This window comes from Vulpes vulpes, chromosome 12 (assembly GCF_048418805.1).
Source record: "Vulpes vulpes isolate BD-2025 chromosome 12, VulVul3, whole genome shotgun sequence".
Lineage (NCBI taxonomy): Eukaryota > Metazoa > Chordata > Mammalia > Carnivora > Canidae > Vulpes > Vulpes vulpes.
This window is the reverse complement of record NC_132791.1, coordinates 17,316,218-17,341,109: the sequence shown is the minus strand read 5'-3', so window position 1 is coordinate 17,341,109 and position 24,892 is coordinate 17,316,218. Positions and strand designations below refer to the sequence as shown.

At 38.3% G+C, this 24,892-nt stretch overlaps 1 protein-coding gene across 7 annotated transcripts in view; it reads left to right on the top strand.

Annotated features, from left to right (window-relative positions):
* The window catches only part of INVS (inversin), a 152,455-nt gene that overhangs the window by 78,934 nt on the left and 48,629 nt on the right, over nucleotides 1-24,892 (top strand). For 6 of the 7 annotated variants that reach the window (XM_026013329.2, XM_026013331.2, XM_072727853.1 and 3 more), the window contains 6 exons: nucleotides 1,798-1,978; nucleotides 4,503-4,612; nucleotides 8,531-8,702; nucleotides 15,042-15,197; nucleotides 15,656-15,885; nucleotides 20,163-20,269. In XM_026013329.2, coding sequence (XP_025869114.2) covers nucleotides 1,798-1,978; nucleotides 4,503-4,612; nucleotides 8,531-8,702; nucleotides 15,042-15,197; nucleotides 15,656-15,885; nucleotides 20,163-20,269 — 956 coding nt within the window. Of the gene's footprint in view, nucleotides 1-1,797; nucleotides 1,979-4,502; nucleotides 4,613-8,519; nucleotides 8,703-15,041; nucleotides 15,198-15,655; nucleotides 15,886-20,162; nucleotides 20,270-24,892 lie in introns of those variants that run through there. The other variant, XM_072727856.1, reaches the window with a different exon arrangement.

The window sequence follows — 24,892 nt, the reverse complement described above, 5'->3', positions numbered from 1 at the left end:
TATAGCTATTATCTCTTTAGATATTACCTCTCTTTCATTCTCTACACTCTTGCCTTTAGGGTCCCAATTACACATATTTTAGACCTTTTTATTTTATTATCCGTGTCTCCCCTCATTTGCCCTCTTCATCAAGCCTCTAATCCTAGTAATTATATTTTTACATCTAAAAGTTCTTTTTGTTTTAGTTTGTTTTTTTCACATTTGCCTGGTCTTTTTGATAGTTTTTGTTCCTTGCTCACCTTTTATTTCACTTTTTGTTTTATATGTTTTATAGATGGTTATTTTATAAGCTTTATGTGTCAATTCCATTATCTGAAGTCCCTAGAGGATTATCAATCATAATATCTTATTTCCTCACAGACTTAGCTTTTCTTTTTTCCCTTGTAAACACATCTTAGTCCTTGGGAGACTCAAAGGCCTAAAATACCACCACGGTAAAATTCTACTTCTCTTCTTTGAAGTGTTTACAATACATTCCATGCACTTTTTTAATAAAATAGGATGACTGTACAGGCAGCTCTAAATCTGGGCGGCCCTTTGGAGAGTTCTCAGATTGGGGCAGGAGGACTTGGCTTTGGATATGACCTGATCTGGGAAGGCATATGACCTTGGGTGAGGTAATTCTCTTTAGCTGAAACAATCACAGAAGCCTGACCATTGAGGATCATCTGCCAGCAGCACTCACAGCAGCTAGGGAAATAAGTCCACTATTCTTGAAAGGAGACCTAAACAGTAGATACAAAGACCACATAGAAAAATGAGTAAGTATGAACCATCAATTTAAACAGAATATCCAATAAACATATGATAAATCCCAATCTCATTCATAAAATAAATACAAATTAAAACATCAGCAAAATGCTTTCCATACCTATAGGGGAAAAAATCCAGTAAGCTTGATAATACCAAGGGATTAAGTTGTGCCAGCATGTAGGGAAATAAAAACTTTTTGGATGTGTCAATTAGTGTAACCATTTGGAGAAAAGTTTGATAATACCTAGTTAAAAAAGTAAATATCCAGAGCACCTGGGTGGCTCAGTGGTTGAGCATCTGCCTTCAGCTCAAGTCGTGATCCTGGGGTCCTGGGATGGAGTTCCACATCGGTCTCCCACAGGGAGCCTGCTTCTCTCTCTGCCTGTTTCTCTGCCTCTCTCTCTGTGTCCCTTATGAATAAATAAATAAATAAAATCTTTAAAAAAAAAAAAAAAGTAAATATCCTTCTACACAGCTATTCCCTTCTAGGCATCTGAGCTAGAGAAAAATCTCACACATTGGGCTACAGGGGGACCTTGTAAAGGAAGCATGTTCATTGCAGCATAATTGTTAATAGTGGGAAAAATGTAAATAACCTAACTATCCCTCAGTAGGAGAATGGATAATTAAATTGTGGTTTAACAAATGAACTAGATTCAACATAGATACCCAAAAGTATAGTGTTGAAAGAACTCAAAAGTACATATTTACATATTGTTTATGGATACACACATACGTAACAAAAGTATAAAACATACAGCTTTAGCTGACTCCATAACAGATACAAAAGCACATTAGGCAAGATATTGACACCTATTTAATCTGGATAATCAGTGTTGGTATTGATTATATCTTTTCTTCATATTTTAGAGTTAAACATGACAAATTTTTAAAGATTTAGAACATGTACTTTTTTTCCTGAATTTTACCACTTTGTGCTAAGAGAGAATACACAAGTTTAGAAAATTGCTCAGCTAATGCATACGTCCAGTGTGATTCATTGAGGATTCCATGTGTCTGAAGTCTCTGGTTCCTTAAAAATAGGATGCTGCTCCCACGGAATCTTTACTGAACTGGCAAGACTATGAGGGTCGGACACCTCTTCACTTTGCAGTCGCAGATGGGAATGTGACAGTGGTTGATGTCTTGACCTCATATGAAAGCTGCAATATAACGTCTTATGATAACTTGTTTCGAACCCCGCTTCACTGGGCTGCTTTACTAGGTGAGTTGACTGAATCAAAGAATCAATGGTTAGGAGGAAATACATGAATACCAGAAACTTCCCATGGCTTCCCTTTCTCTGTCAGCTCCCACTTCCTGTTTAATTATTTTAATTTTTAATTGATATGTGTCATCTCATACTTAAATCCTTCTGTCGTATGCTTAAATTTTAGTAATATAGGGCACCTGGGTGGCTCAGTGGTTGAGCATCTGCCTTTGGCTCAGGTCGTGATCCTGGGGTCCTGGGATTGAGTCCCACATTGGGCTCCCTGTGAAGAGTCTGCTTCTCCCTCTGCTTGTGTCTCTGCCTCTCTCTGCATCTCTCATGAATAAATAAAATCTTTAAGAAAAAATTTTAGCAATATAAATGTATTCTCTGTTATATATTGGTTTTAATTTCAACATAATGTCTTAACATATTTTAATTTTTATTTTAAAAGTAATGCACAATCATTGACAAATGTAAATATAAAATAATCTCCTTTTCACATTCAATGCCTGTGTATTTTGTGGGGGGTTTAATTTTGTGTTTGTGCCAATATTATGATATATGATTTTTTTTCTTTGTATTTTCCCGATAAGCCTTTTACTTAACCAAATTTGAGGGGATCACTCTGTTAGGTGAGAGTATAAATAATGTGTATCTGTCTGTTTTTGCAGGAGACGCAATCTGAGAGTCTTTAGTCACTAATAGTCACTTGAAGATAAATAATTTGGTCTTTTTTCTGCTATTCTGCTCTTTGAGTATTACCAGTGTTTGGGTGTTATTTCCCCCTTTTTTCTTTTTGGGTTTTTTTTTTGCCCCCATTTCCTTTGTTTTCTGCCTTTTGGTATATAGGTTAGGTTTGTTGTTATTTGGTTTTGAATTGCCTAATGTTTTAGAAGTTTCTTAGGTTCTACTTGTAGTTACTTTAAATTATCAAAAACTTTTTAAAACCTGAGTCAGAGTTAAGAGCAAAACTATATCTATCGATTTCCATTCATTTAAAAATGAGGGACTTAGCACAATTTACTTACCACTTTTTTAGTATTTGTTAATATAATCTGCAGTTTTTCCCAATTATTATGATGAATTTACTTTTTAAATCACACATTGTGCTTTTTTAAAAATACTTTTTGCATTTGCATTCAGTGTTATTGTCAGATTTGTTATTTAGCTCTCATTTCAGGGTGCACTTTCATCCTTTTTTCCTTCCTTTGCATTCTGGGAGGACTTGGCAAATTTGTCTCCATATCAGTACATTGACTTTTTGTTCCATAAGTTCTGATTTCTTTCTGCTTTTCATAGATTGTATTTGAGGTTGTATTTTGGTTTCCTTCTCTCATCCAAATTTCTTTGTATCTTGGCTTATTTCCTTTTCGCCTCCTTCCATCACCCTTTCATTTCAGATTGTGTCCTTCTTAGGATATTCTGTTTTATTTCATAGAAGCTATCTCTTTGCACAAGTCAAGGATGCCCAACAGTGTCCTGAAATTTTCCTCTGGATCCTTCTCTAGATCATTTTCCAAGGTATGCACTTCATCTTCATGATGGTGTTTCTTTTTCCTGTCCCATAGTATGTTTTCGTATTGCCTTTACTGAATTGTTCTCTTTATCTTTCAAATAAGATGGCATGTGTCTTGATGGCTTGCCTGTGATCCTACTTTTTTCCTATCCCCAAGAACTCCATCTTGGATCATACTCGGGAACAGGTAGATGAGCACAACTCCCACTCAGATTCCTTTTTCTGCCTGGATTTCAGTGTGTCCTTGTTCTGCTGATGTGACATCTCCATTGCCTGGGTCCTCAGTATGCTCAAACAATAAAATTCATGAAATTCAGGTTTCCAAATATGGAAAATATGCTATTCCAAATATGCTATTCCAAATATGCTACTACCAGGTTTATTCATTCTTTGATCTATGCATTTTGGAATAATGCATATTCCAGATATGCTATTACCAGGTTTATTCATTCTTTGATCCTTTCTACAGCTCCTTGCTTGCAGAAGTGCCCTGTAGATTATCTTCTCTGCCACCACCTCATCATTCCTGTCACTTGGTTCCTTGGACTTGTAATCACTGCTTAGATATGAAAAAAATGGAGGAGGGAGGGTAGAGGAGATTCAGAGGAAGCCTCAGAGATCACAAGAGGATGTATTATGGATGGTCCTCCTGAAGAGCAGAAGAGAATAGCTGTGCAGTGCTGATTGGCTATACAGTGGAACCCGGGATGAGGGACAGTGATGGCAGTCAGGGTCTGGCTTCCCACCATTATTATAGTGAGGCCAAGGAATGCGATGAGCTGTACCTAATATAACTTTTTCTCAACCTACCAATTATAATGACTGTCATTTCCTTTCTGATTGAAGCACTAAGATTTTAGTGTTGTGAGTGTTTACCTCTGTTCTACATTATCATAATATTTTCGTGAGAAGTTAGAAGAGGCTGTACTAGGGGCTGCTATTCAGAAAACTTCCCTTTAAACAGATTACAAATTAAGTAGTCCTTTGATGTGATAACGGCCTCATTGTGTCTGCTTTCAGGCCATGCACAGATTGTCCATCTCCTTTTAGAAAGAAATAAGTCTGGAACCATCCCATCCGACAGCCAAGGAGCAACACCTTTGCACTATGCAGCTCAGAGTAACTTTGCCGTAAGTAAAACATGACAATTATCTTTTCCCTTAATTAAATTTTTATTTTGTCATCATTAGAAATTCATATGCAGTTGTAAGAAATATAATAGCAAGATCCTGTATACCCATAACCCAATGGAAACATTGGGTTTACACCAATGGAAACATCTTGCAAAACTATGAAACAATACCATAAACAGGAAATTGACATTCCTACAATCCACTGATCTTATTCAAATTTCAGTTATACGGGTACTCATTTTTGTGTTTGTGTGGCAATTATATCTTAACAGTTGCTCATACTCTTGGCTCTAGCTGAGATGCGAGGGATAGTCTTTGTCTTTGTAAAATTGTTAGTCATGGGAAATTTTAAGACAATTTTTATATTAACTCTTCAGTGTAACATTTTGTTCTGTGGAGGTATATTTCATCGTCTGGTTAATTTTATGACCCTCACGTTTTATATGCACTGTGTTTGGTCATCTGTAATTGTCCTGAAAGCAGTGTGCAAGTTCTTTTTTTTTTTTTTTTTTCTGTGTTTCATGTTCCCAATTTAGTTAAAAGTGTGCAAGTTCTTAGAACTAGTCTAGGCTTGGCTGGGATCCTGACTCCACTCTCTGCTGGCTAGATGACCAGCACAAATTTCTTTACTTCTTGAGTCTTAATTCCTTCATATGTAAAATGAGGGTAATTATACCTTTTCTTTCAAGATGGGTATAAAAATTAGAGAAAATTTGTGACCAGTGCCTCATTAGTTTTGGTACCAAGCAGGTACTCAAGAAATGCAGTGCATTCTTACTATTGCTAGTGCTAATAGTATTATGCATTATACAGCTGAGAAAACCAAAATATGAATTACCATTTCCAAAGATATTGAATATTATTACTAATTCTTCCCTTGCCACCTTTTATAGTTTACAAAGCACTTTCTCATCCATTACTTGACTCGGTCCAGCCAGCAACATGATAACAGCTAGGCTGTTTCAGTTTCCTGAATAAGTGGCCACCAACAATTAGAGACTCATTCAAAGAGGCACATGTCAGAGCACTCACAGCTGATTTTACTGCCTTCTGTATGGGTATGTGTAGTGAAAACTTTGGTTTCATTAAATTAAAAGAATGCTATCATCAGCAGAGTGTAATTCCATCTTCCTGACCTCCTCAGTGCATCACTGAATACTCAGATTGCTAAAATATCTTATTTTCCTACCTAGTATTTCTCTCAACTATAACTGTCTTCCTTCCTTCCTGGCATTTCTAAAATTTTATCACCTAGACTTTTGGTAAACTATTCTCTCCTAGTATCTCTCATTCTATTATCTCAGAAAAATACAAAATATATTTTGAGGAGGAACTCTTTTTTGTTATAGGTAGTTAAGAAATTCACTGGCCCAGCCTAATCAACCTATGGAAATCAGAATTCAATTCATATTTCAACACAAGCCTGTGAGGGGACATGGCATCTCTAATTTTACAGAGGAAGAAACCAAGGTTTTAAGAGATTAAATGACTTGGCCAAGATCTTGAACCCAAGTGTTAGATTCCAGATTTAACACATGCACAGATACCAGCAATTAAGGACTAAGCTATTGGGAGTAAGGAAGAATGACAGAACATGATGGATGTTCATTCAAAGAAATACTTGCTCTGGATGATCTGCCAATTACAGAGATGACTTTTAAATAATTCTGCAAATTTCCTTAAACTTAGTTTCTTTTTTTTTTTTTAAGATTTTATTTATTTACTCATGAGAGACACCGAGAGAGGCAAAGACACAGGCAGAGGGAGAAACAGACTCCTCACAGGGAGCCCGATGCAGGACTTGATCCCAGGATCAAGGTTCACCCTAGGTTCACCCCCTGAGCCAAAGGCAGACACTCAACCACAGAGCCACCCAGGTGTCCCTCTAAGCTCAGTTTCAAGCCCCTTGATCTTGGACTATGTTCACCCATAGAGGCTCTAATTCCCTGATTAGAAAACATCAACAGTTGGGCAGCCTGGGTGGCTCAGCGGTTTAGCGCCGCCTTCAGCCCACGGCGTGATCCTGGAGACCCGGAATCAAGTCCCATGTCAGGCTCCCTGCATGGAGCCTGCTTCTCCCTCTGCCTGTGTCTCTGTCTCTGTCTCTGTCTCTCTCTCTCTCCTCTCTGTGTTTCTCATGAATAAATAAAATCTTAAAAAAAAAAAAAAACAGTAACATCAACAAGACCCACAAAACCTCTGCAAACATTCTTTCATTAAGAAAACATACCCAACAAAGATATATTTATGAATTAATGAAAGAAAAAACACCAAAACATCACCAGCTTTTAAAATCCACTTGCTTATTCCAATCTAGCATGTACGAGGCATACACACTAGATCCCAGGAGCATGACACTGTAATGCCTCAGCAGCTCAACATTAAGTGATAAGACTAGGAAGCAGTGTGTGCAGCAGTTGAGTCCTGGGTTCTACTCCTATATCTGCCACCAAGGTTTACATGACCTTGAACCTAAACTTCTTCATCTGGAAAACGAAGGGTTGCATTAGGTGAGCCCTTGAATTTCTTCTTGCTTTAAAGTCTTGAGTGTCAGTGCTTAATACATTTTTGGCAAGTTCACAGCATCCAGAATTTTTCTTTTTCTGAAACTGTTTTACTTCCATTCAAGCAGAAGGCTCTATGATCTCCCTAAAAGTTTGTAAGTATCTGAGGCTTAAGAAAAGAGGCAACTTAAAATGCTGTGAATGTTAACCCCTGTTAAAATTGTTAGGCACTGTTACCAACAATAGCCAGATTGTGGTAGAGCCCAAGTGTCCATAGACTGTTGAATGGATAAAGAAGATGTGGCATAAATGTGATGGAATAGAAAAAAGAATGAATTCTTGCCACTTGTAACAATGTGGCTGGAGCTAGAGAGTATTAAGATAAGTGAAGTCAGTCAGAGAAAGACAAATACCATGATTCACTCCTATGTAGAATTTAAGGAACAAAAGAGATGAACATAGGGAGAGAAAGAGAGAGAGAAGCAAACCATAAAACAGACTCTTGACTGTAGAGAACAAACTGAGGATTACCAGAAGGGAGGTCGAGGGGATGGGCTAGATGGGTGACGGGCATTAAGGAAGGCACTTGTTATAATGAGCACTGGGTGTTGTATATAAATGATGAATCACTAAATTCTACTAAAACTAATATTATACTGTATGTTAACTAACTGGAGTTTAAATAAAAACTTGAAACTAAAAAAATAAAATAAATAAAATTATTAGGAATTCCTAATAAATTATTAGGAATTATTAATAATGAATTATTAATAATCGTTAGAATTATTATGGTTCCTAATTTTTGTGTGATTCCATAGAGGAAGGATCTTGCATATAGGAATTGCTAAATAAATACCTTTTTAAATGAATTTAACACTGCATTTCTCAGGAGCCACATATATTTATTAATAATAATACAATAAATCATTAAGTATTTTTAAATTGTAGTCACAAAACCACAACGAGAGAATGTATTAACTTTCTCTATAGGCATGGCTGAGTATACAGGTCTCTGCATGTAAAATGTCCGAGAAAACCTGTATCTTCATGTTTCTCACGACCCTGAATACTCGTTAGTCTTTTAACTGTCACTTCATCTATCAAAGAGTGACCTATAAAATTTTAAAACTTGATTGAGAATGATTGTTCTCAATTATAAGGATGTTGAATGAGGGAGTTTAGGTTATGTATTTGAAGTGCATGGAAACTAAAACTAATATATAAAGAAAGAGGATTGTTACTTTCAATGGAAATTGTAGTTTCATTATTCATAAAAAGATAATTTCATTTGATTCGAAGGCAGGGAAAAAATACTTTGGGTCTTAGCGGAAGTCACATATAACACTGGCTTTATTACCAAAGAAGATGCTACCCTCTTGTCTCAATTTTTTATAATGAAGTTTTCTTACAGGAAACAGTTAAAGTATTTTTAAAACATCCTTCAGTGAAAGATGATTCAGACCTCGAAGGAAGAACATCCTTTATGTGGGCTGCTGGAAAAGGCAGTGATGATGTCCTTAGGACTATGCTGAGTTTAAAATCTGACATTGATATCAACATGGCAGACAAATACGGAGGTACAGGTAAGAATTGGCGGAAATGCTCAGTTTGCTTTCTTCCGGGTTCCAGAGTGTGTAGGTGCCCTAAAACTTGTAGAGTAGAGCCTTAAATCATTGTTCCTAATCTAATATTGTTTAACTCTCATTTATACTTTTTAAGTTTAGCTTACCAGGATATCACTCCAAGGGTTTATTTTCCTCCAAGTTTGATGGCTAAAATTAGCCTATGTTTCTACCAGGTGAATGGTGGCATTAGGTTAAAAACTCTGGTTGTTCCTGGGGCGCCCACCTGGCTCACTCAGTTAAGTGACTGACTCTTGGTTTTCGGCTGAGGTGATGATGATCTCAGGGTCCTGGAATCAGCCCCACATCTGGCTCCACACTCAGCAGGAGTTCACCTGAGGATTCTTTCTCTCCATCTCCATTTGCTCATGTTCTCTCTCTCTCTCTCTCTCTCTCACTCTCTCTCAAGTAAATAAATAAATAAATTTTTAAAAAATAAAAATAAACAGAACTGTGGCTGCTCCTTAGGCATGATTATGGAGGGACGCCTGGATGGCTCAGTGGTTGAGCATCTGCCTTCGGCTCAGGGTGTGATCCCAGAGTCCTGGGATCGAGTCTCACATCGGACTCCCCACAAGGAGCCTGCTTCTCCTTCTGCCTATGTCTCTGCCTCTCTGTCTCTGTGTCTCTCGTGAATAAATAGAATCTTTAAAAAAAAATGACTATGGAAACTCTTATCATTTATCTTTGTGTAAAAAAAAACATAAACCCGTGACTTAAAACTATGCCTATTTAGTAGTTATCAATTATACTTTCAAAACTTTAGGATTATATTTTAAGGAATACACATATCTAAGTATGCTCACCAGTCTCACATAATGTGCTTTTCTCAGATTTGAGGAGCATTACTTCCTCCCAAATCTCTCATTTTGGGGATAACCTCCCATGACTCTTGAAGCTTCAGAGCTTCACATTAGATTTGCATCAAAAGCTCTCAGTAGATGCATCTTCCTATCTCTTTTTCTAATAAGAGAGCCTTTCAACTGTGCATTGGTTAATAAGAGAGGTATGAATTTTTTAGCATTTGTTGTCAACTTGGAAGTCTACCTTGTGCACTGTATCCTAATTGCAAGTCAGAAAAAGAAAGATCACACAATAGCACAACACAGAACAGAATAAAAACTCAGCTATGAGCTTCTCAGTGTTATGTTTTCTAATTTGTAGAAACATATAGTAGAGCCATTTGCACCTACCTGTAGTCCTGGATAAGATCTTTCTTGGAGGGGACGCCTGGGTGACTCAGTGGCTGAGCATCTGCCTTTGGCTGAGGGTGTGATCCTGGGTTCTGGGGATCAAGTCCTGCATCAGGCTCCCCACGAAGAGCCTGCTTCTCCCTCTGTCTGTGTCTCTGCCTCTCTCTCTGTGTCTCTCATGAATAAATAAATAAAATCTTTTTAAAAAAAGAAAAAAAAAGGTCTTTCTTGGTCACCAAAACTACTGATGCAGCACTTGGTGGGGAGGGGGGATAAACCTAATAATCTCCCTCCTTATACCTAAACCGTCACCCCTTCTAAATTAATTTTTTAAGATTTTATTTAAGAAGAGAGAGAAGATAAGTGGAGAAAAGAGTAGAGGGAGAGAGAGGAGCAGACTCCCCACTGAGCAGGGAGTGCCATACGGCACTCGATCCCAGGACCCTGTGATCATGACCTGAGCTGAAGGCAGATGCTCAACAAACTGAGCCACCCAGGCACCTTAAATTATATTCTAAAGAGTTTTGGAGTAATATCAATTTTAATAAAGGCTTTAACTGTCAAAAGTATTTCTTTATCAAAGCTTCACAGTAGAGCTTAAGCTTCTTAAGAAAGGGTATAGCGCAGACATGTAGGACATTGGGTTTATAAATGGTCCGAACATTTCATTTTTTGTCAGACTTCTATTAGTAGGCAGCCTTTCACTTTATCACAAGTCTTGCTTTTAGTTTAACTTTTTCATGTATTTTAATAAAGTATGGCCAAGGATACTTCCATTCTTTTGACCAAAGGTGTCTTTTCTGATGTGCACCATGATTGGAGTTCAGACATAAATTCTTCTTAGACTCATTAATTCCCTGGCTCTTTTTCCTAAGATGATTTTATTATATGTCAGACATGCCTTCCTGACATTTCTCTGAAAGTGAGTTTCTCTCCATCATCCCTCTACAGGGTTCTTTTTCCTTCCCATGAAAAAAAGAGTTCTCATCAACAGCAACATACAGACGTTTGGATCTTGATTCCTATAAAAAAATTATAAAACCGAAAAAAATACTAAAAAACTGTAAGAGAAGTATGGACACTTTCTGGATATTTGATATTACAGAATTTTTGTTCATGTGTTTTAGGTACAATTACGGGACTAGCCTTTCTTTGCAATGCCAGGGCTGGACTCTGCAGACCCCATTTCCCCTTTGCCAGCAGGTGCCCTGTTAGAATCCTCCCATAGGGAGCAGTAGAGGGACACTGGAAAGCTGGAAGACCCTGACCACACCTTCCTGTTGGCTTACTATTCTTGCTTGGGTTTCCTATTCCTGTCAGCATCACCTTGGTAGGGTCTTCTTCAGCACAGCAGTGATCACTTGTTCCAATGGCGACAGTTAATTTCCCTGGCACTCGCTGTACCAGCCCCAGAGCACCCACCTCAGAGGCATGAGCAGCAGCCAAGCAGAGCCCCTGCTCAGAGGTTGGAGTTTCCCCCCACAGGGCTCCTCTTCGAGGCTTTGAAGTTTTAATAATTCCATCTTCTTTTTTTCGTCCCCTCAATCCTAGAATTGTTGGCTGTCTTCCACACGTACAACCTCTGTGAGACCTATTGTTCCTTTTTTGCTTTTTTAATTCTTCAATCCATAGCTAACAATTCTTTCTGTTGAACTCTCTCTGTGAAAGTATCTGGCAGGGTTTCTGTCTCCTAAATAGACACCTACTGATACTGTGGTCGTGCCTTTTAAAAGCATCGTTGTCTTTGAGATATACTTACCAAAATATTTACAAATGAAAGGATCTGAATCTAGAATTTTATTCAAAACTGTTAGAAGTGGGGACAATGGATGGCAGTTAGATGAAACAGGACCAGCCATCTACTGATCATCCTTGAAGGTAGGTAATGGCTATATTAAGTTTACTAAGTTGTTGTTGTTTTTTGAATACACTTGAAATTTTCCATAACAAAGTTAAATAAAAAACTTTAGGGCTCCTATGTAAATTTATAATACCTTCTCAGAGAGAGCAACAATAGTTAAATCTAAAGTTATTTTAAAGTACTGTAAATGCAAATAGTCAGAAATGGGGAATTTCATTTAACAAGATCATTAAGTCTATCTTTTGCTTAATTAGGACTTTGTGGTAGGTTATTTTTTTTTACATTGACATTTATCTAAGCAGTATTTATTGCATACTGATACCACATCACAGAATTGTAGAATTTCAATATTAGAAGCTACCTCAAAATTAAATCTGGTCCAGCATTTTCCAGACCATATTTTTGAAAACAACAGGTTTCTATAGAGTGTTGAAATGTTGCCAAGGGGAGCGGGTACTTCAGTGGGTAACCCCTCCACCCCGGCTTTAGTCAGAACCACTCAACTCTTATCTGTTTTATGTGTTGAGTGTTTTCTAAAACTTCATTTGAGGCCAGATGTATTCTTATGCTCTTCAAATGTGAATCAAGTCACCAAACCATCATAGATATAGCACCCTTCATCTGCCTTATACCATTCTCACGAGCGGCCTGTCAGCTCCAATATGAAAAACCCACTACTTCCATCTGAACCTAAGTCCGTTCTTCCTTATACCAAGCCCAGATTCGTCAAAGTGGATGTCCCACTCTGTACTGTCTTCCACATGGCAGCACTTCAGATATTCGAAGTCTCTCACACTCTTCTGAATCTTGTCTGGGCCAAACTAACATTCAGCCATGCAGATCAGGGTCCTCAAACCCAAGTGCATGTAAGCATCGTGAGGGTGTTTGTCTAGGGACAGATGCCCAGACTACAGAGACGGGAATGCTATGTTGGATCCTGTACATCTTATTGACTCGCCCTCTAAAATAGCTTCTAAACCTTTCTGCTTCTCTCCATCTCCGGTCCTGCCACCCTCATTAAAGCCAGTAGCATCTTTTACTGAGTCTCCTGCAAAAGTTTTAGCTGGTCTCCCTGCTTATTTTCTATTTTTTTTAAAGATTTTATTCATTTATTCATGAGAGACTGAGAGAGAGGAGAGAGAGAGAGAGAGAGAGGCAGAAACACAGGCAGAGGGAGAAGCAGGCTCCATGCAGGGAGCCTGACACGGGACCCGATCCCAGGTCCCCAGGATCCTGCCCTGGGCTGAAGGCGACGCTAAACCGCCGAGCCACCAGGGCTGCCCTCCCTGCTTTATTTGCCTTCTCTTCCAAGCAGCTAGAGTGATCTGATTAAAGCACAAGTCAAATAACATCACTCACCTATTTGAAGTCCTTCAGCCTTCGTCAGTGAGACCTGGGTGACCCCTTAGGATCTGGCCTTCTCTACCTTTCCAACTTACTTCATTGCACTTCCTTAAGCACAAAAAGTCATTTCTGCCCTCGGGCTAGCTGTTCTCTTTGCCCAAACTACTCCTTCTTGAGATCTCTACATAGCTGTCTCTTTATGATTGCCATCACCACCGATTAAAATGGACACCCAGTCACTCTGAGTATCAAGATATCTTTTGTTACTCCAATTATTACCATTCATCACCATCTAATACTTTCCTGTTTATTCAGTTTTTGTTTTGCTTCTCCTAACCTTATCTATCTTGTTCTCTGCCGAACACCCACGTTTACATTCATACCCAGCCCATAGGAGGTTCTCAATAAATGCCCAGGAATCTGCACTTTTATAGGCATCCTGGGTTTGGTCCATGGATCACACTTTATGAAAGAAACATTATTATAGGCATGACAGGGCCATGATACTTAGAAAGAGCTGGCCCAGGCCTCTAGACAGTTATGTTGGCAAACTCAGAATTTAAAGAGTGATGTATTTTTTTAAAGATTTTTTATTTGTTTGTTCATGAGAGACACAGAGAGATAGGCAGAAACATAGAGGGCTGATAGGTACCATAGGGATGTACCAGAAATCATGGGATTCTTGGGATATCACTTCAGAGTTCGCAACAGCAAAAGCAAAGGGATTCTTTGCATTGTCAGAGTCTTTACTTTTATTTTAAAGATTTTGTTTATTTATTCATGAGACTCAGAGAGAGAGGCAGAGACACAGGCAGAGGGAGAAGCAGGCTCCCCATGGGAAGCCTGATGTGGGACTCGATCCCAAGACTCCGGGATCATGACCTGAACCAAAGGCAGATGCTCAACCCATGAGTCACCCACGTGTCCCTCAAGAGTGATGTATTTAAACAGAAGTTAAAGAGTAATCCAGAGTAATGGCATAAGTCAAGCATTAGTGTGGAGTAACATAGGCTCAGGTCAGTATAACCTGAAACCCACATAGAGTCAAAATTACTCTCAAACCCCATACAAAGACACCAGAGAAGAGACCACATTCCGTCTCAGATTTTTTTCTCCAATGTTGAAACAAATTGCTGTTTCTTAAATTGGGCCCCGAGGAAATGAGTGGCTTGCATTTGGAGCCATGTTGTATGGAAAATGCACTCGCTGCAGTGGGATGTGTGTACCCTCAGTACCACATGGGTACACAGACCTACGGCAGGAATAGCACGGCTAAGCAGCTGAAGGGCCGGTAGATTGACACTTCTCGTCACACCAACCCTCGGGCATATGCTTATCGAGTGGGTTGGTGGGCAGAATTGGCTGTGTCACTTAAATCATTTCTCTTTGTCATTTTTTGTTCCCTTATCCTCTTAGAGGGAGGAAAAGATAATAAAGTTGTAACCGAGGAAAGGAAAGCATTTCAGACCATCAGGAGGAAAGGAAGAAACAGTGAGATGAGAAAGGTGGAAGGAAAGGGGAAAGGTGTGAGTAGCAACTATGACTAGAAAGGAAGACTGAGGGACACCTGGGTGGCTCAGTCGGGTAAGCATCTGCCTTCGGCTCAGGTCAGGAGCCCAGGGTCCTGGGATTGGGCCCCCATCAGGCTCCCTGCTCAGGGGGGATGCCTGCTTCTCCCTCCCTTTGCTGCTCCCCCCACTCGTGCTCTCTCCCTAATAAATAATTAAAATCTTTAAAAAATTAGAAAGACTGAAATATCTAGAAGTGAACAATAGAGAATCCTTAAGATTAAATTGCATTTAGCCAAAATGACGAGGACATCAGAAGAGGAAAAGGCACACAGAATAAGAAGAAGGCGAAGCTGTTATCAAAGAGTCCTTGCGTTCTTTCGCTCCCTTTCAGCTTTACATGCTGCTGCCCTTTCTGGCCATGTCAGCACCGTGAAATTATTGTTGGAAAATAACGCTCAAGTAGATGCCACTGATGTCATGAAGCACACTCCACTTTTCCGAGCCTGTGAGATGGGACACAAAGATGTGATTCAGACACTTATTAAAGGTTGGTTATTAAGAGTGGCTCTAGCAAGTCACTCTCCCAAGGTAGGCATTCTTGCGGGCACCGTTTGAAACCAGCTTACATAGCAGAGGGCCGCCTGGGTGGAAGGATGGAGGGAAAAGTGGTGTTTCCACCCCCTACACACACCTGCTGTGTGTGTGTGTGTGTTTGTGTGTGTAAACCTGCTGTCCACTAGGAGCTTCACCTGTTGGCAGTTGTGTGATTTTGGAAAAGCCACTTCACCTGCCCAATCCTCAGTTTCATTTTGTATAAAAGAAAAATGACCCTGCCCCTGACCAACTTATGGGCTCATTGTAAAAATCTGAAGTAGGTAATATATACAGATGCAGTGTGCTAAGAGGAAAGCATTTAAGGGACTGTTGTTACATTTTTCAGACTTCTATTCTTTTTGATCAGCGCTCTCTCTATTGGACATTTTCATGATATGTTTGCTTTTTCAGGTGGAGCAAGAGTAGATTTAGTTGATCAAGACGGACACTCCCTTCTACATTGGGCAGCACTAGGAGGAAATGCTGATGTTTGCCAGATATTGATAGAAAATAAGATCAATCCAAATGTGCAAGATTATGCAGGACGAACCCCTCTGCAGTGTGCTGCGTACGGCGGCTACATCAACTGCATGGCAGTGCTCATGGAAAATAATGCAGACCCCAACATTCAAGACAAAGAGGTAGAAATTCTAAGTCTTTTTTATGTTGTTTGCTACTGGGTGTTTGGAGTATTTCTTTTTCATTAACTAAAATAAAGCAAAACAACATTTTGCCAAATAAAGGGATCACTTACAAATTTATCTATTAGCTGAAAACAAGTTTTATTTTTCTCTATTTTCCTTCTAGTTCTTGTCCATATATCCATATGCACTATAACAAAGTCGTAATACAGAATGGGACTAATTTTATAACTATGACATGTGTATGTATGTGTATACATATGCATATATGATATTTCACAAACCACATTTTGCTTTGTTCATTTAAAATTATCACCAGTATTTTCTCATTTGCTGTATAACCTCCTGCATAATCGTAGATGCTGAGTATTCCAAGGTTCTAGGAACTTTATGTTGAATGACTCATCCAATCCTCACAGCAGCTCCTAAAGGAGTTGCATTTATTATTCGTATTTATAGGGGAGAAAAGTGAAGTTCCTAGAGCTTACCCAACTACACTACAAGGTGACAACAGTGTCTGGGTTTTTGTGGGGAGTCAGGGTCCAAACACTGCCTGTAACCCCAATTTTAGAATTAAGTAACTTCCTATCGCTGGGTACTTTTTTGTTATTACAGATCATGTTTCATTAATCATTGTTGTGCATTTAACTTTTTTTATTGTTTCCTTAGAATATTTTCCCCTGAGATTATTTATTATTGGTATATGAATGTGATTGGGCTCTGATATATACTGTTGACATGATTTTTGAAAAGATTCTATTTATTTATTTATTTGTTTGTTTGTTTGTTTATTTATTTATTTATTTATTTGAGAGAGTATGCATGCACATGAGCAGGAGGAGGGGCAGAGGGAGAGGGAGAGAGAGAAACAGACTCCCCGCTGAGCACAAAGCCTGATGAGATGAGGGGGAGCTCCATCTCAGGACCCTGAGATCATGACCTGAACCAAAATCAAGAGTCAGTTGCTCCACCGTCTGAGCCACCCAGGCGCCCCCGTCCAACTGATTTCTAAACTATGTGGGTTAATATCCACTTCCTCAGCTGTGTAGTACTGGATTGACTTCTCTCAGTTTAACCAGTATTGACTTTTGTTGCTACTATAATTACATTAAGTCTTCAAAAATACTAGCATATTATGTTTTCCAAGCCAGAAAATATATTTTCTATTAATTCATTCAATAAATATTTACCAAGATTGTTCCTATATGTAAAAGTAACATAATGAAAAACATGTAAAATATGGTCCTTGTACATATGTTACTAGAAATGAATCTTTTGTAATCTGTAGTACCTTTTACTTTTTTTTTTTTTTTTACAGTTTCTTACAGAAGCTGGCTTACTAAGCTGACTTACAGAGAAGTAGCTTACTAAGCTACTTTCCAGTTCTATTTAGTTTTTATGTATACTGTTTTGGATTATCTGCTATAAATATCATTTCATTTGTGAATAGTATGCCTTATTGAACTAATAACTCCAATACAATGTCGAATAGAATTGGTAATAGTTGACATCCTTAATTCATTCTGGCTTCTCAAGGGGAAAGCTTTAAATATTTCCCCACTGAATATGATATTTGCTATAGGTAGAGATATTTCTAGCTACTAAGAATTGAGTTTGTTTATTCACAATTAGCTGTTTAATTTTTGTCAGATACTATTTCTGTATCTTTCAACATGATCACATGATTTTTCACCTCTTTGCTCTTGATATGGTGAGTTAAAAAGAATCAGGAAGTAGTTCCTCTTATTCTCCTAAAGGATGTGTGTGGTATTGATACTACTTTTTTCTTAAATGTTCGGTAGAAAAAAAAAAATGTTCGGAAGAATTCCCTGGTAAAGACAATCTGGTCTAGGGATATTCTCTGTGTAAAAAGTATTAAAAACTGATTCAGTATCATTATAATTACAAGACCATTCAGATTTCTTATTATTTTTTCCATTTTGGTAAATTACATTTTTTTGAGAAACATATCCATTTTATTAACATAGCAAATGTATTTGCATAAAGTTGGTCATATAGGGCAGCCCTGGTGGTCCAGTGGTTTAGTGCACCCTTCAGCTGAGGGTGTGATCTTGGAGACCCAGGATTGAGTCCCGCATCAGGCTCCCTGCATGGAACCTGTTTCTCCCTCTGCCTGTCTCTGCCTGTCTCTCTCTCTGTGTCTCTCATGAATAAATAAATAAAATCTTTAAAAATATTTTTTAAAAAAGTTGGTCATACAATTTCTTACCTTTTTTATGACTGTTAGACATATAGTCATTTCCTCTTATTCATTTCATATATTGGTAATGTGTATCATCTCTTTTCTTTTCTTTTCTTTTTGTTTTTTTTTATTTTTTATTTTTTTTATTTATGATAGTCACACACAGAGAGAGAAAGAGGCAGAGACATAGGCAGAGGTAGAAGCAGGCTCCATGCACCGGGAGCCCGACATGGGATTCGGTCCCAGGTCTTCAGGATCGCGCCCTGGGCCAAAGGCAGGCGCCAAACCGCTGCGCCACCCAGGGATCCCTCTTTTCTTTTTAAAAATATTTTTCATCTTGTTCATCTTTTCAAAGGAATAACTTCTTTGTTGATTTTCTATATTTTAAATTGTTTACTATTTCATTGGTGTTTACTGTTTATTATTTCCTGCCATCTACTTTCCTCAGGTTTGATTTACCAATTTTTTTAAAGATTCTTTTGATAAAAGTTTAAATCATTGATTTTTTTCAGTATTCATTTCCAGTATATGTACTTAAGCATGCTTCTTCTTCTAAGCACTGCTTTAACTTTATCCTAGAAGTTTAGGTAAGCTCTATCATCACTATAATTCAGCTCAAACATTTTCTAGTTTCTATTTAGATTTGTTATTTGACCCATAGAATATTTAGCTGTATATTGTTTAATTTCCAGGCATTTGGGCATTTGCTCATTATCTTTTGGTTAATGGTTATATCGGTTTCCTCTTGCTGTGATAACAAATTACCACAAACTTAGTAGCTTAGAACAACACAAACTTATTATCTTACTGTTCTGGATGTTAAAAGTCCAAAATGGGTCTTAATGAGCTAAAAATCAGAGTGTTGGCAAGACTGCATTCCTTTTGGAGACTGTAGGGGAGAATCTCTTTCTTTCATTTTTCCAGTTTCTAGATACTGCCTTCATTCCCTGGCTTGTGGCCCCATTCCCCCATCTTGAAAGCTAGCAGTGACTGCCTCAGTCTTTCACATTACTCTGACACTCGCCTTCCTGCCTCCTTCCTTTCCTTAAAAGGACCCTTCTGATTACATTGGGCCTGTTCAGATAATCCAGGATAATCTCCCCATCTCAGGTTGCTGATTAGCACCCTTAATTCCATCTACAATCTTTATTTCCCCTTTCCAGTAACATAACAGAGTTACAGATTCCAGAGATTAGGATGTAAGCATTTTAGCAAAGGCATGCATTTATTCTGTCTACCACACTGATTTGTAACTTTACTGCGGTCAGAAAACAGAATAACAGTTATTTTCTTTTATTTCAGAATTATTTTAATCCTTCAAAGTCCTTTGAGGCTTTCTTTGTGACCCAGTATATATGAATTGCTTTTGGAAATGTTTTATGTACACTTGAAAAGAATGCTAATTGTGTCATTAGTTGGATGCAGTGTTTTATATGTATCATTTGGTTCAAAGTTTTTTACTGTGTTGTTCAGGTCTTCTGTATCTTTACTCTCGTTTTATTTATTTGTTCTATGACCTATTATAAAAGGTGGGTTAAAAATCTCTCACTGTGATTATGAATTTGACCATATCTCCTTTTAATTTTGTCATTTTTTGTTCTATATGTTAAAAGCTGTGTTATTAGATGCATACAGATTTAGGATTATTACATTTTCCTCTTTGACCCCTTTAAAACTGTGAAATATCTATCTCGTATTTCTAGTAATGCTTCATGCCTTCTTTATCTTTCATAATATCGATTTTTTTTTTAAGAATACGGGCCATTTATTTTGTAGAATCTCACTCAGTTTGAGTTTGCCTTATGATTCCTCATAATTCAGTTTAAGTTTTACATTTTTGATTGGATTATTATACAAGTGATATTGAATCCTTCTCAGGGTATTACCTCTGGAAACACATGATGCCTCTTTACATGATATTAATTTTGATCACTTACTTAAGATACCATCCATTTTCTCCCTTTTTATAATTAGGCAATTTGGGAGAATTGTTTCTATTTTTTAGTTAGCATAAATAACTATGTGTCCAAAAATACCTACTCCAGATATATCTCATTTTTGTTCATGCTTATAGGGAAGAACAGCTTTGCACTGGTCCTGTAACAACGGATACCTCGATGCCATTAAATTACTACTAGACTTTGCTGCTTTTCCTAATCAGATGGAAAACAATGAAGAAAGGTAAGCTATTGATAAAAATAAAGTAAGAAAGTATTGTTGTCCAACTCACTTCCTTTCCGCTATATTAAAAAATCTCAAGTTGAGATACTCGTTCAAAAGTACTAAGTATACTCATAAGGAAATGCTACACTAAGAAATCCTAAACCAGAAGAAAAGAGCAAAATTTCCATCTAGTGTTGACTTAGAATCATGGGATTTTTAAAATTGTTCAGAACTTTAGATTTACCTCTGGCAAGCTCACAAATTACAAATAGAGAAACATGTTCTTCTGGCTTGTGGCTGGCAAAACTTCAGGGGAGGCTAGACTGACCAGTCCTAGGAATGTGTCATATGTCCAGGACATTTCTCTTGATGAACAGGGTAATACTAGTTAGTGGACAGAGGTGCCACCATGTGGCATGAAAAAATAAGGAAAATGTGAGATGATTGAATAATATAAGAGCGAGGCTGGAATAAAGCCCCAGGACCCAGGCCAAATAAAGAGGGCCAGACACGGTGTGAATTCTAAGCAGGAGAGATTCTTGGCAGTCTTGGATCTAAGAAGATTCTGATCATCTGTAGGTGACAACCAAGTTTGTGATAAGACTTCCACACCTGAGCTCCACCCATCTGGGTCCATGCTTTGCTTGTCGTTCATGGATGCTATAACTGCAGTGGCTCCTGCTATGACCCCATGCCACCCCTCATAGCCATCACCAGTTCTTTCAGGAGACAGTTGACATTGTGGAGAAGGAAGGACTGTGTCTAGGCCACCTGTCTCAGGAAACCCACTCCTTCTTTCTGGGGAACCCTTCATCTCTCCCATTTCTTTCAGAACTACTCCCCATTAATGATGGCCTCCACCTGTTATTTTCCATTTTACTTATTTTCTGAGGTTTGTTTCTTCTTTCTATAAAGCTCATCTTCTCTTGGAGTGTCTGCATTGCCCCATTTCTTCTTACTCATGGTTCGTGCCTTTGCAGTCTGACTTCCATCCTCACATTGACACTGAAACCATGTTGAATGGTCACTGACAGACTCACTGATAAATCCTACGTTGGTCCCTCTGTCTACTCGCACTGGCCTGTCTGCATTCACCTGGTTCTGTTGACCCCTCTTCTTTACCTTACTGAGACTGTATCTTATCTAAGCTTCTGTGACAGTGTATTTTCCTGATTCTCTGCCAGTTGTGTCTGCTCCTCCGTTTTTTGTTTTTTGTTTTTTTTTGCTTCCTTTTCTATTTTTTATTTTTTAAATATAGACACTCTTCAGGGACTGGGTCTTTTCTCTCACGCACCTCTTTGGCTCTCTGACCTACCATCAAGGCTTCAGTAGTCACCTGGGTGCTGGTGAGTTCTAAATCTGTCCCTCAGACCCAATATCTCTTGGGTTACTGCTGTCATCTCCTCTTCAGTACCAACACCATCCTCCTAATCTTGCCCTCTCCGCCTCGTTCTGGGGGCTGTCGCAGTGCCTTCTCGCTGTTTTCTCCCCTTTGAACTGTCATCAGTTCATCTGCTTCCAAAGTAGCCTCCCTAAACCGTATTTCTAATGCAATTGTTAATCATGTCCTGCCTCCATTCAAATGCAATCTCATGTAAGAAGATAGTTTTGATCCCAGAGGCGTGTGTTCCAAATGATGTTCTCCCCTACAGTGTGAATTTGTAGAGCACTTAGCACATTTCACTTTATATTATAATTTTATGTGATCTGTCTGCCATGTTAGTGGAGAACTCCTGAAGATCATTGTCATCCCTGTGTTGCTCACAGTGCTTCTCAGGAAGTAAATGCTCAGTAAATAACTGTTGCATCATTAGGTTCATGCTTTCAGGTCCCAGTAGCATCCCCTGCTACATACCTCCATTAGAAACTTCTGGAATTCTTTGAGTGTGTAATTAGATAAATCTGACTAGCATGTCTTACTTTGAGAGGGGTTATATAAAGAACTCACTCTATTATATTCAAATGACAACTTTAAAATCAAAAAGACTCAAAGATATAGGGGTTTGGACATTTAAGGAAGGTGGAAAGCCAAGCAGAATCCTCAAGGCTGAGGTTTTGACATTAAAGCAGATATGTGAGAGAACAGGTTTCTCTCTTTGAAACCCTAAAAAAAGGGAGGGGGAGATTAAGAATCCTAAGAATTAGTGGTGATTTATTTCTATTATGAAGGATTTAATCTGTAACAGTATTTACTGTCTAATTGCTATTTTCTTAGGAAACAATAAAAACATTGACATTGGGCAGCCCAGGTGGCTCCGTGGTTTGGCGCCTGCCTTCGGCCTGGGGCGTAATCCTGGAGACCCAGGATCGAGTCCCACGTCAGGCTCCCTGCATGAAGCCTGCTTCTCCCTCTGCCTGTGTCTCTGCCTCTCTCTCTCTCTCTCTCTCTCTCTCTCTGTGTGTGTGTCTCTCATGAATAATTAAATAAAATCTTTAAAAAAATTTTTTTTAAATAACATTGACTTTTGTAATTCAATTCCCATTTTTATGGTAAGACTTGAATTTCAGGCCTAAGGAAGAGTGGGAATTAAGGTGCTTACTGCCTCCTAGAGTAAATATATGTTAATTACAGACCAACAGACCCCAGGAAAAATCACCCTAACTGTACTTGCCAGTCTATAGATGAAGATGGGCAGTGGCAATATCCCAGTCTCCTCTGATGTTTCATTGGCAATGCACCTTGATGTACAAATGTCAGAACCTGGCTCTGCCTTTTATGTTTATTGACATTCCAGTTTAGGCATTCCACTCATCCCTTCAGACCATTCCTGCATGGCAAGTCCAATTGTATCTTGCATCTTGTCTTTATCTACATTGTTTCTTGACTGGTTACCATCAATGTAGTGCTAATTTTTACTTCTCATGCATTGACACCAACCACTTGATGTGTACCGTATAGACATAATTTTTGCCAGCTACTGCTGGCTTCTAGTCAATAACTATCTGACAGCCACGACTCCAACATCGATGAGAATATTCACAGCACTTGAATGTCTCTAAATTGAATTTGGGGTGCAGAAAGTTTCAGGAGTAATAATTACAATAGGGTCAGTGCTGAAACACTAGGGCATAAACTTTAGTCTTAAAATCTTTCTATATATTTGGACTGTGTTTCCCTGAATCAAAAATTGATGAAGAATCTTAATTTGAATAAGCCAATTATAAGAAAGACATTTTTGAGAAAATTGGGGAACTTTATATTTGGAGTGGATACTAGATTTTGCTAAGGAATTCCTGTTAATTTTGCTAATACCATAATGACATTGTGCTTATGTCCATATTATTTACTGAAGAATATTCAAATGCAAAGAGATTAAATGATAGGAGTTCTAGAATTTGCTTTAAAACAGTTCAGGAAAAATAATAAGGAAGGGGTTAGAGGAAGCAAATGTAGCAGAAATGTTGCCACTTGTTAAATTTGGGTAATGAGCATATAAATGCTTATTATGCCAGTCTCTCTACTTTTGTTTATGCTTACAAAGTTTCTTATAATAAAAATACAACTTTTCCATGATCAAGATATTTAAAATACTTGAAATGCAATTTTCCGTCCACAAGCAGCCTGAGAGTTCTGGTAAAATTAGAGGTTAGGCCTTCCTTTCATAAACCAGACTTCGATAATCCTGCTTGTATACTCTGTGAATGATACTCTGTATGAGTAATTGTAGAAAAGATGATCAAGCTTGCTCAATACATATGTTATTTGTACATTGATCTGAGAAGCAGTTTCATTCTTTTTTTAAAAAATTGATTGATTTGAGAGAGCACAAGCATGAAAATAAGAGAGAAAGAGAGTACACACAGGGGGAGGGAGTGGGAGAAGCGGACTCCCCACTGAGTAGGAAGCCCAATGTGAGGCTTGATCCCAGGACCCTGAGATCACTACCTGAGTCAAAGGCAGACGCCTAACTGACTGAGCCACCCAGGCACCCCGCAGCTTTGCTCTGTAGGAGATTTATTTTCAAGAACTGATAGATGTGCTATGGAAGGAACAGGGAGTCATCCAGTCTTAGTTCAGGTGTGGGTTCTGCAGGGAACTAGTTAGGGAACTTCAGCAAGTTGCTTAATCTTTCTGGATCTGTTTACATGTTTATAAAAGGAAGGTGATAGGCTAAAATTCCTCTAAAATTCCATTTAGCTCTAATATCATGGAGTTCTGTGACTCTGATCATTTTTTACATTGGGGAGAGTACAGTCATGAAGGCATTTTAGAATATATAGTGATTACATTTATCTTGATCAGTCTATCACTATATTGTACACCTACCTGAAACTAATTTAACTATTTTTTTATTTTTATTTATTTATGATAGTCAGAGAGAGAGAGAGAGAGAGAGAGAGAGAGAGGCAGAGACACAGGCAGAGGGAGAAGCAGGCTCCATGCAGGGAGCCTGATGTGGGACTCGATCCCGGAACTCCAGGATCACATCCTGGGCTGAAGGCAGGCACTAAACCACTGAGCCAACCTGGAATTAAAATTTTTAAAAATAAGAAAAGTTTTTAAAAATAAAATATATAGTGAAAATTTTTAAAGTTCTTCTGAACTTACAAGATGCCATCTACTTATAAATAACATTTTAAAGTTTATGTAGGCACCTCTACTTTATGGCCTTCTGGTCCCTGGACAGTAGAGACAAATCA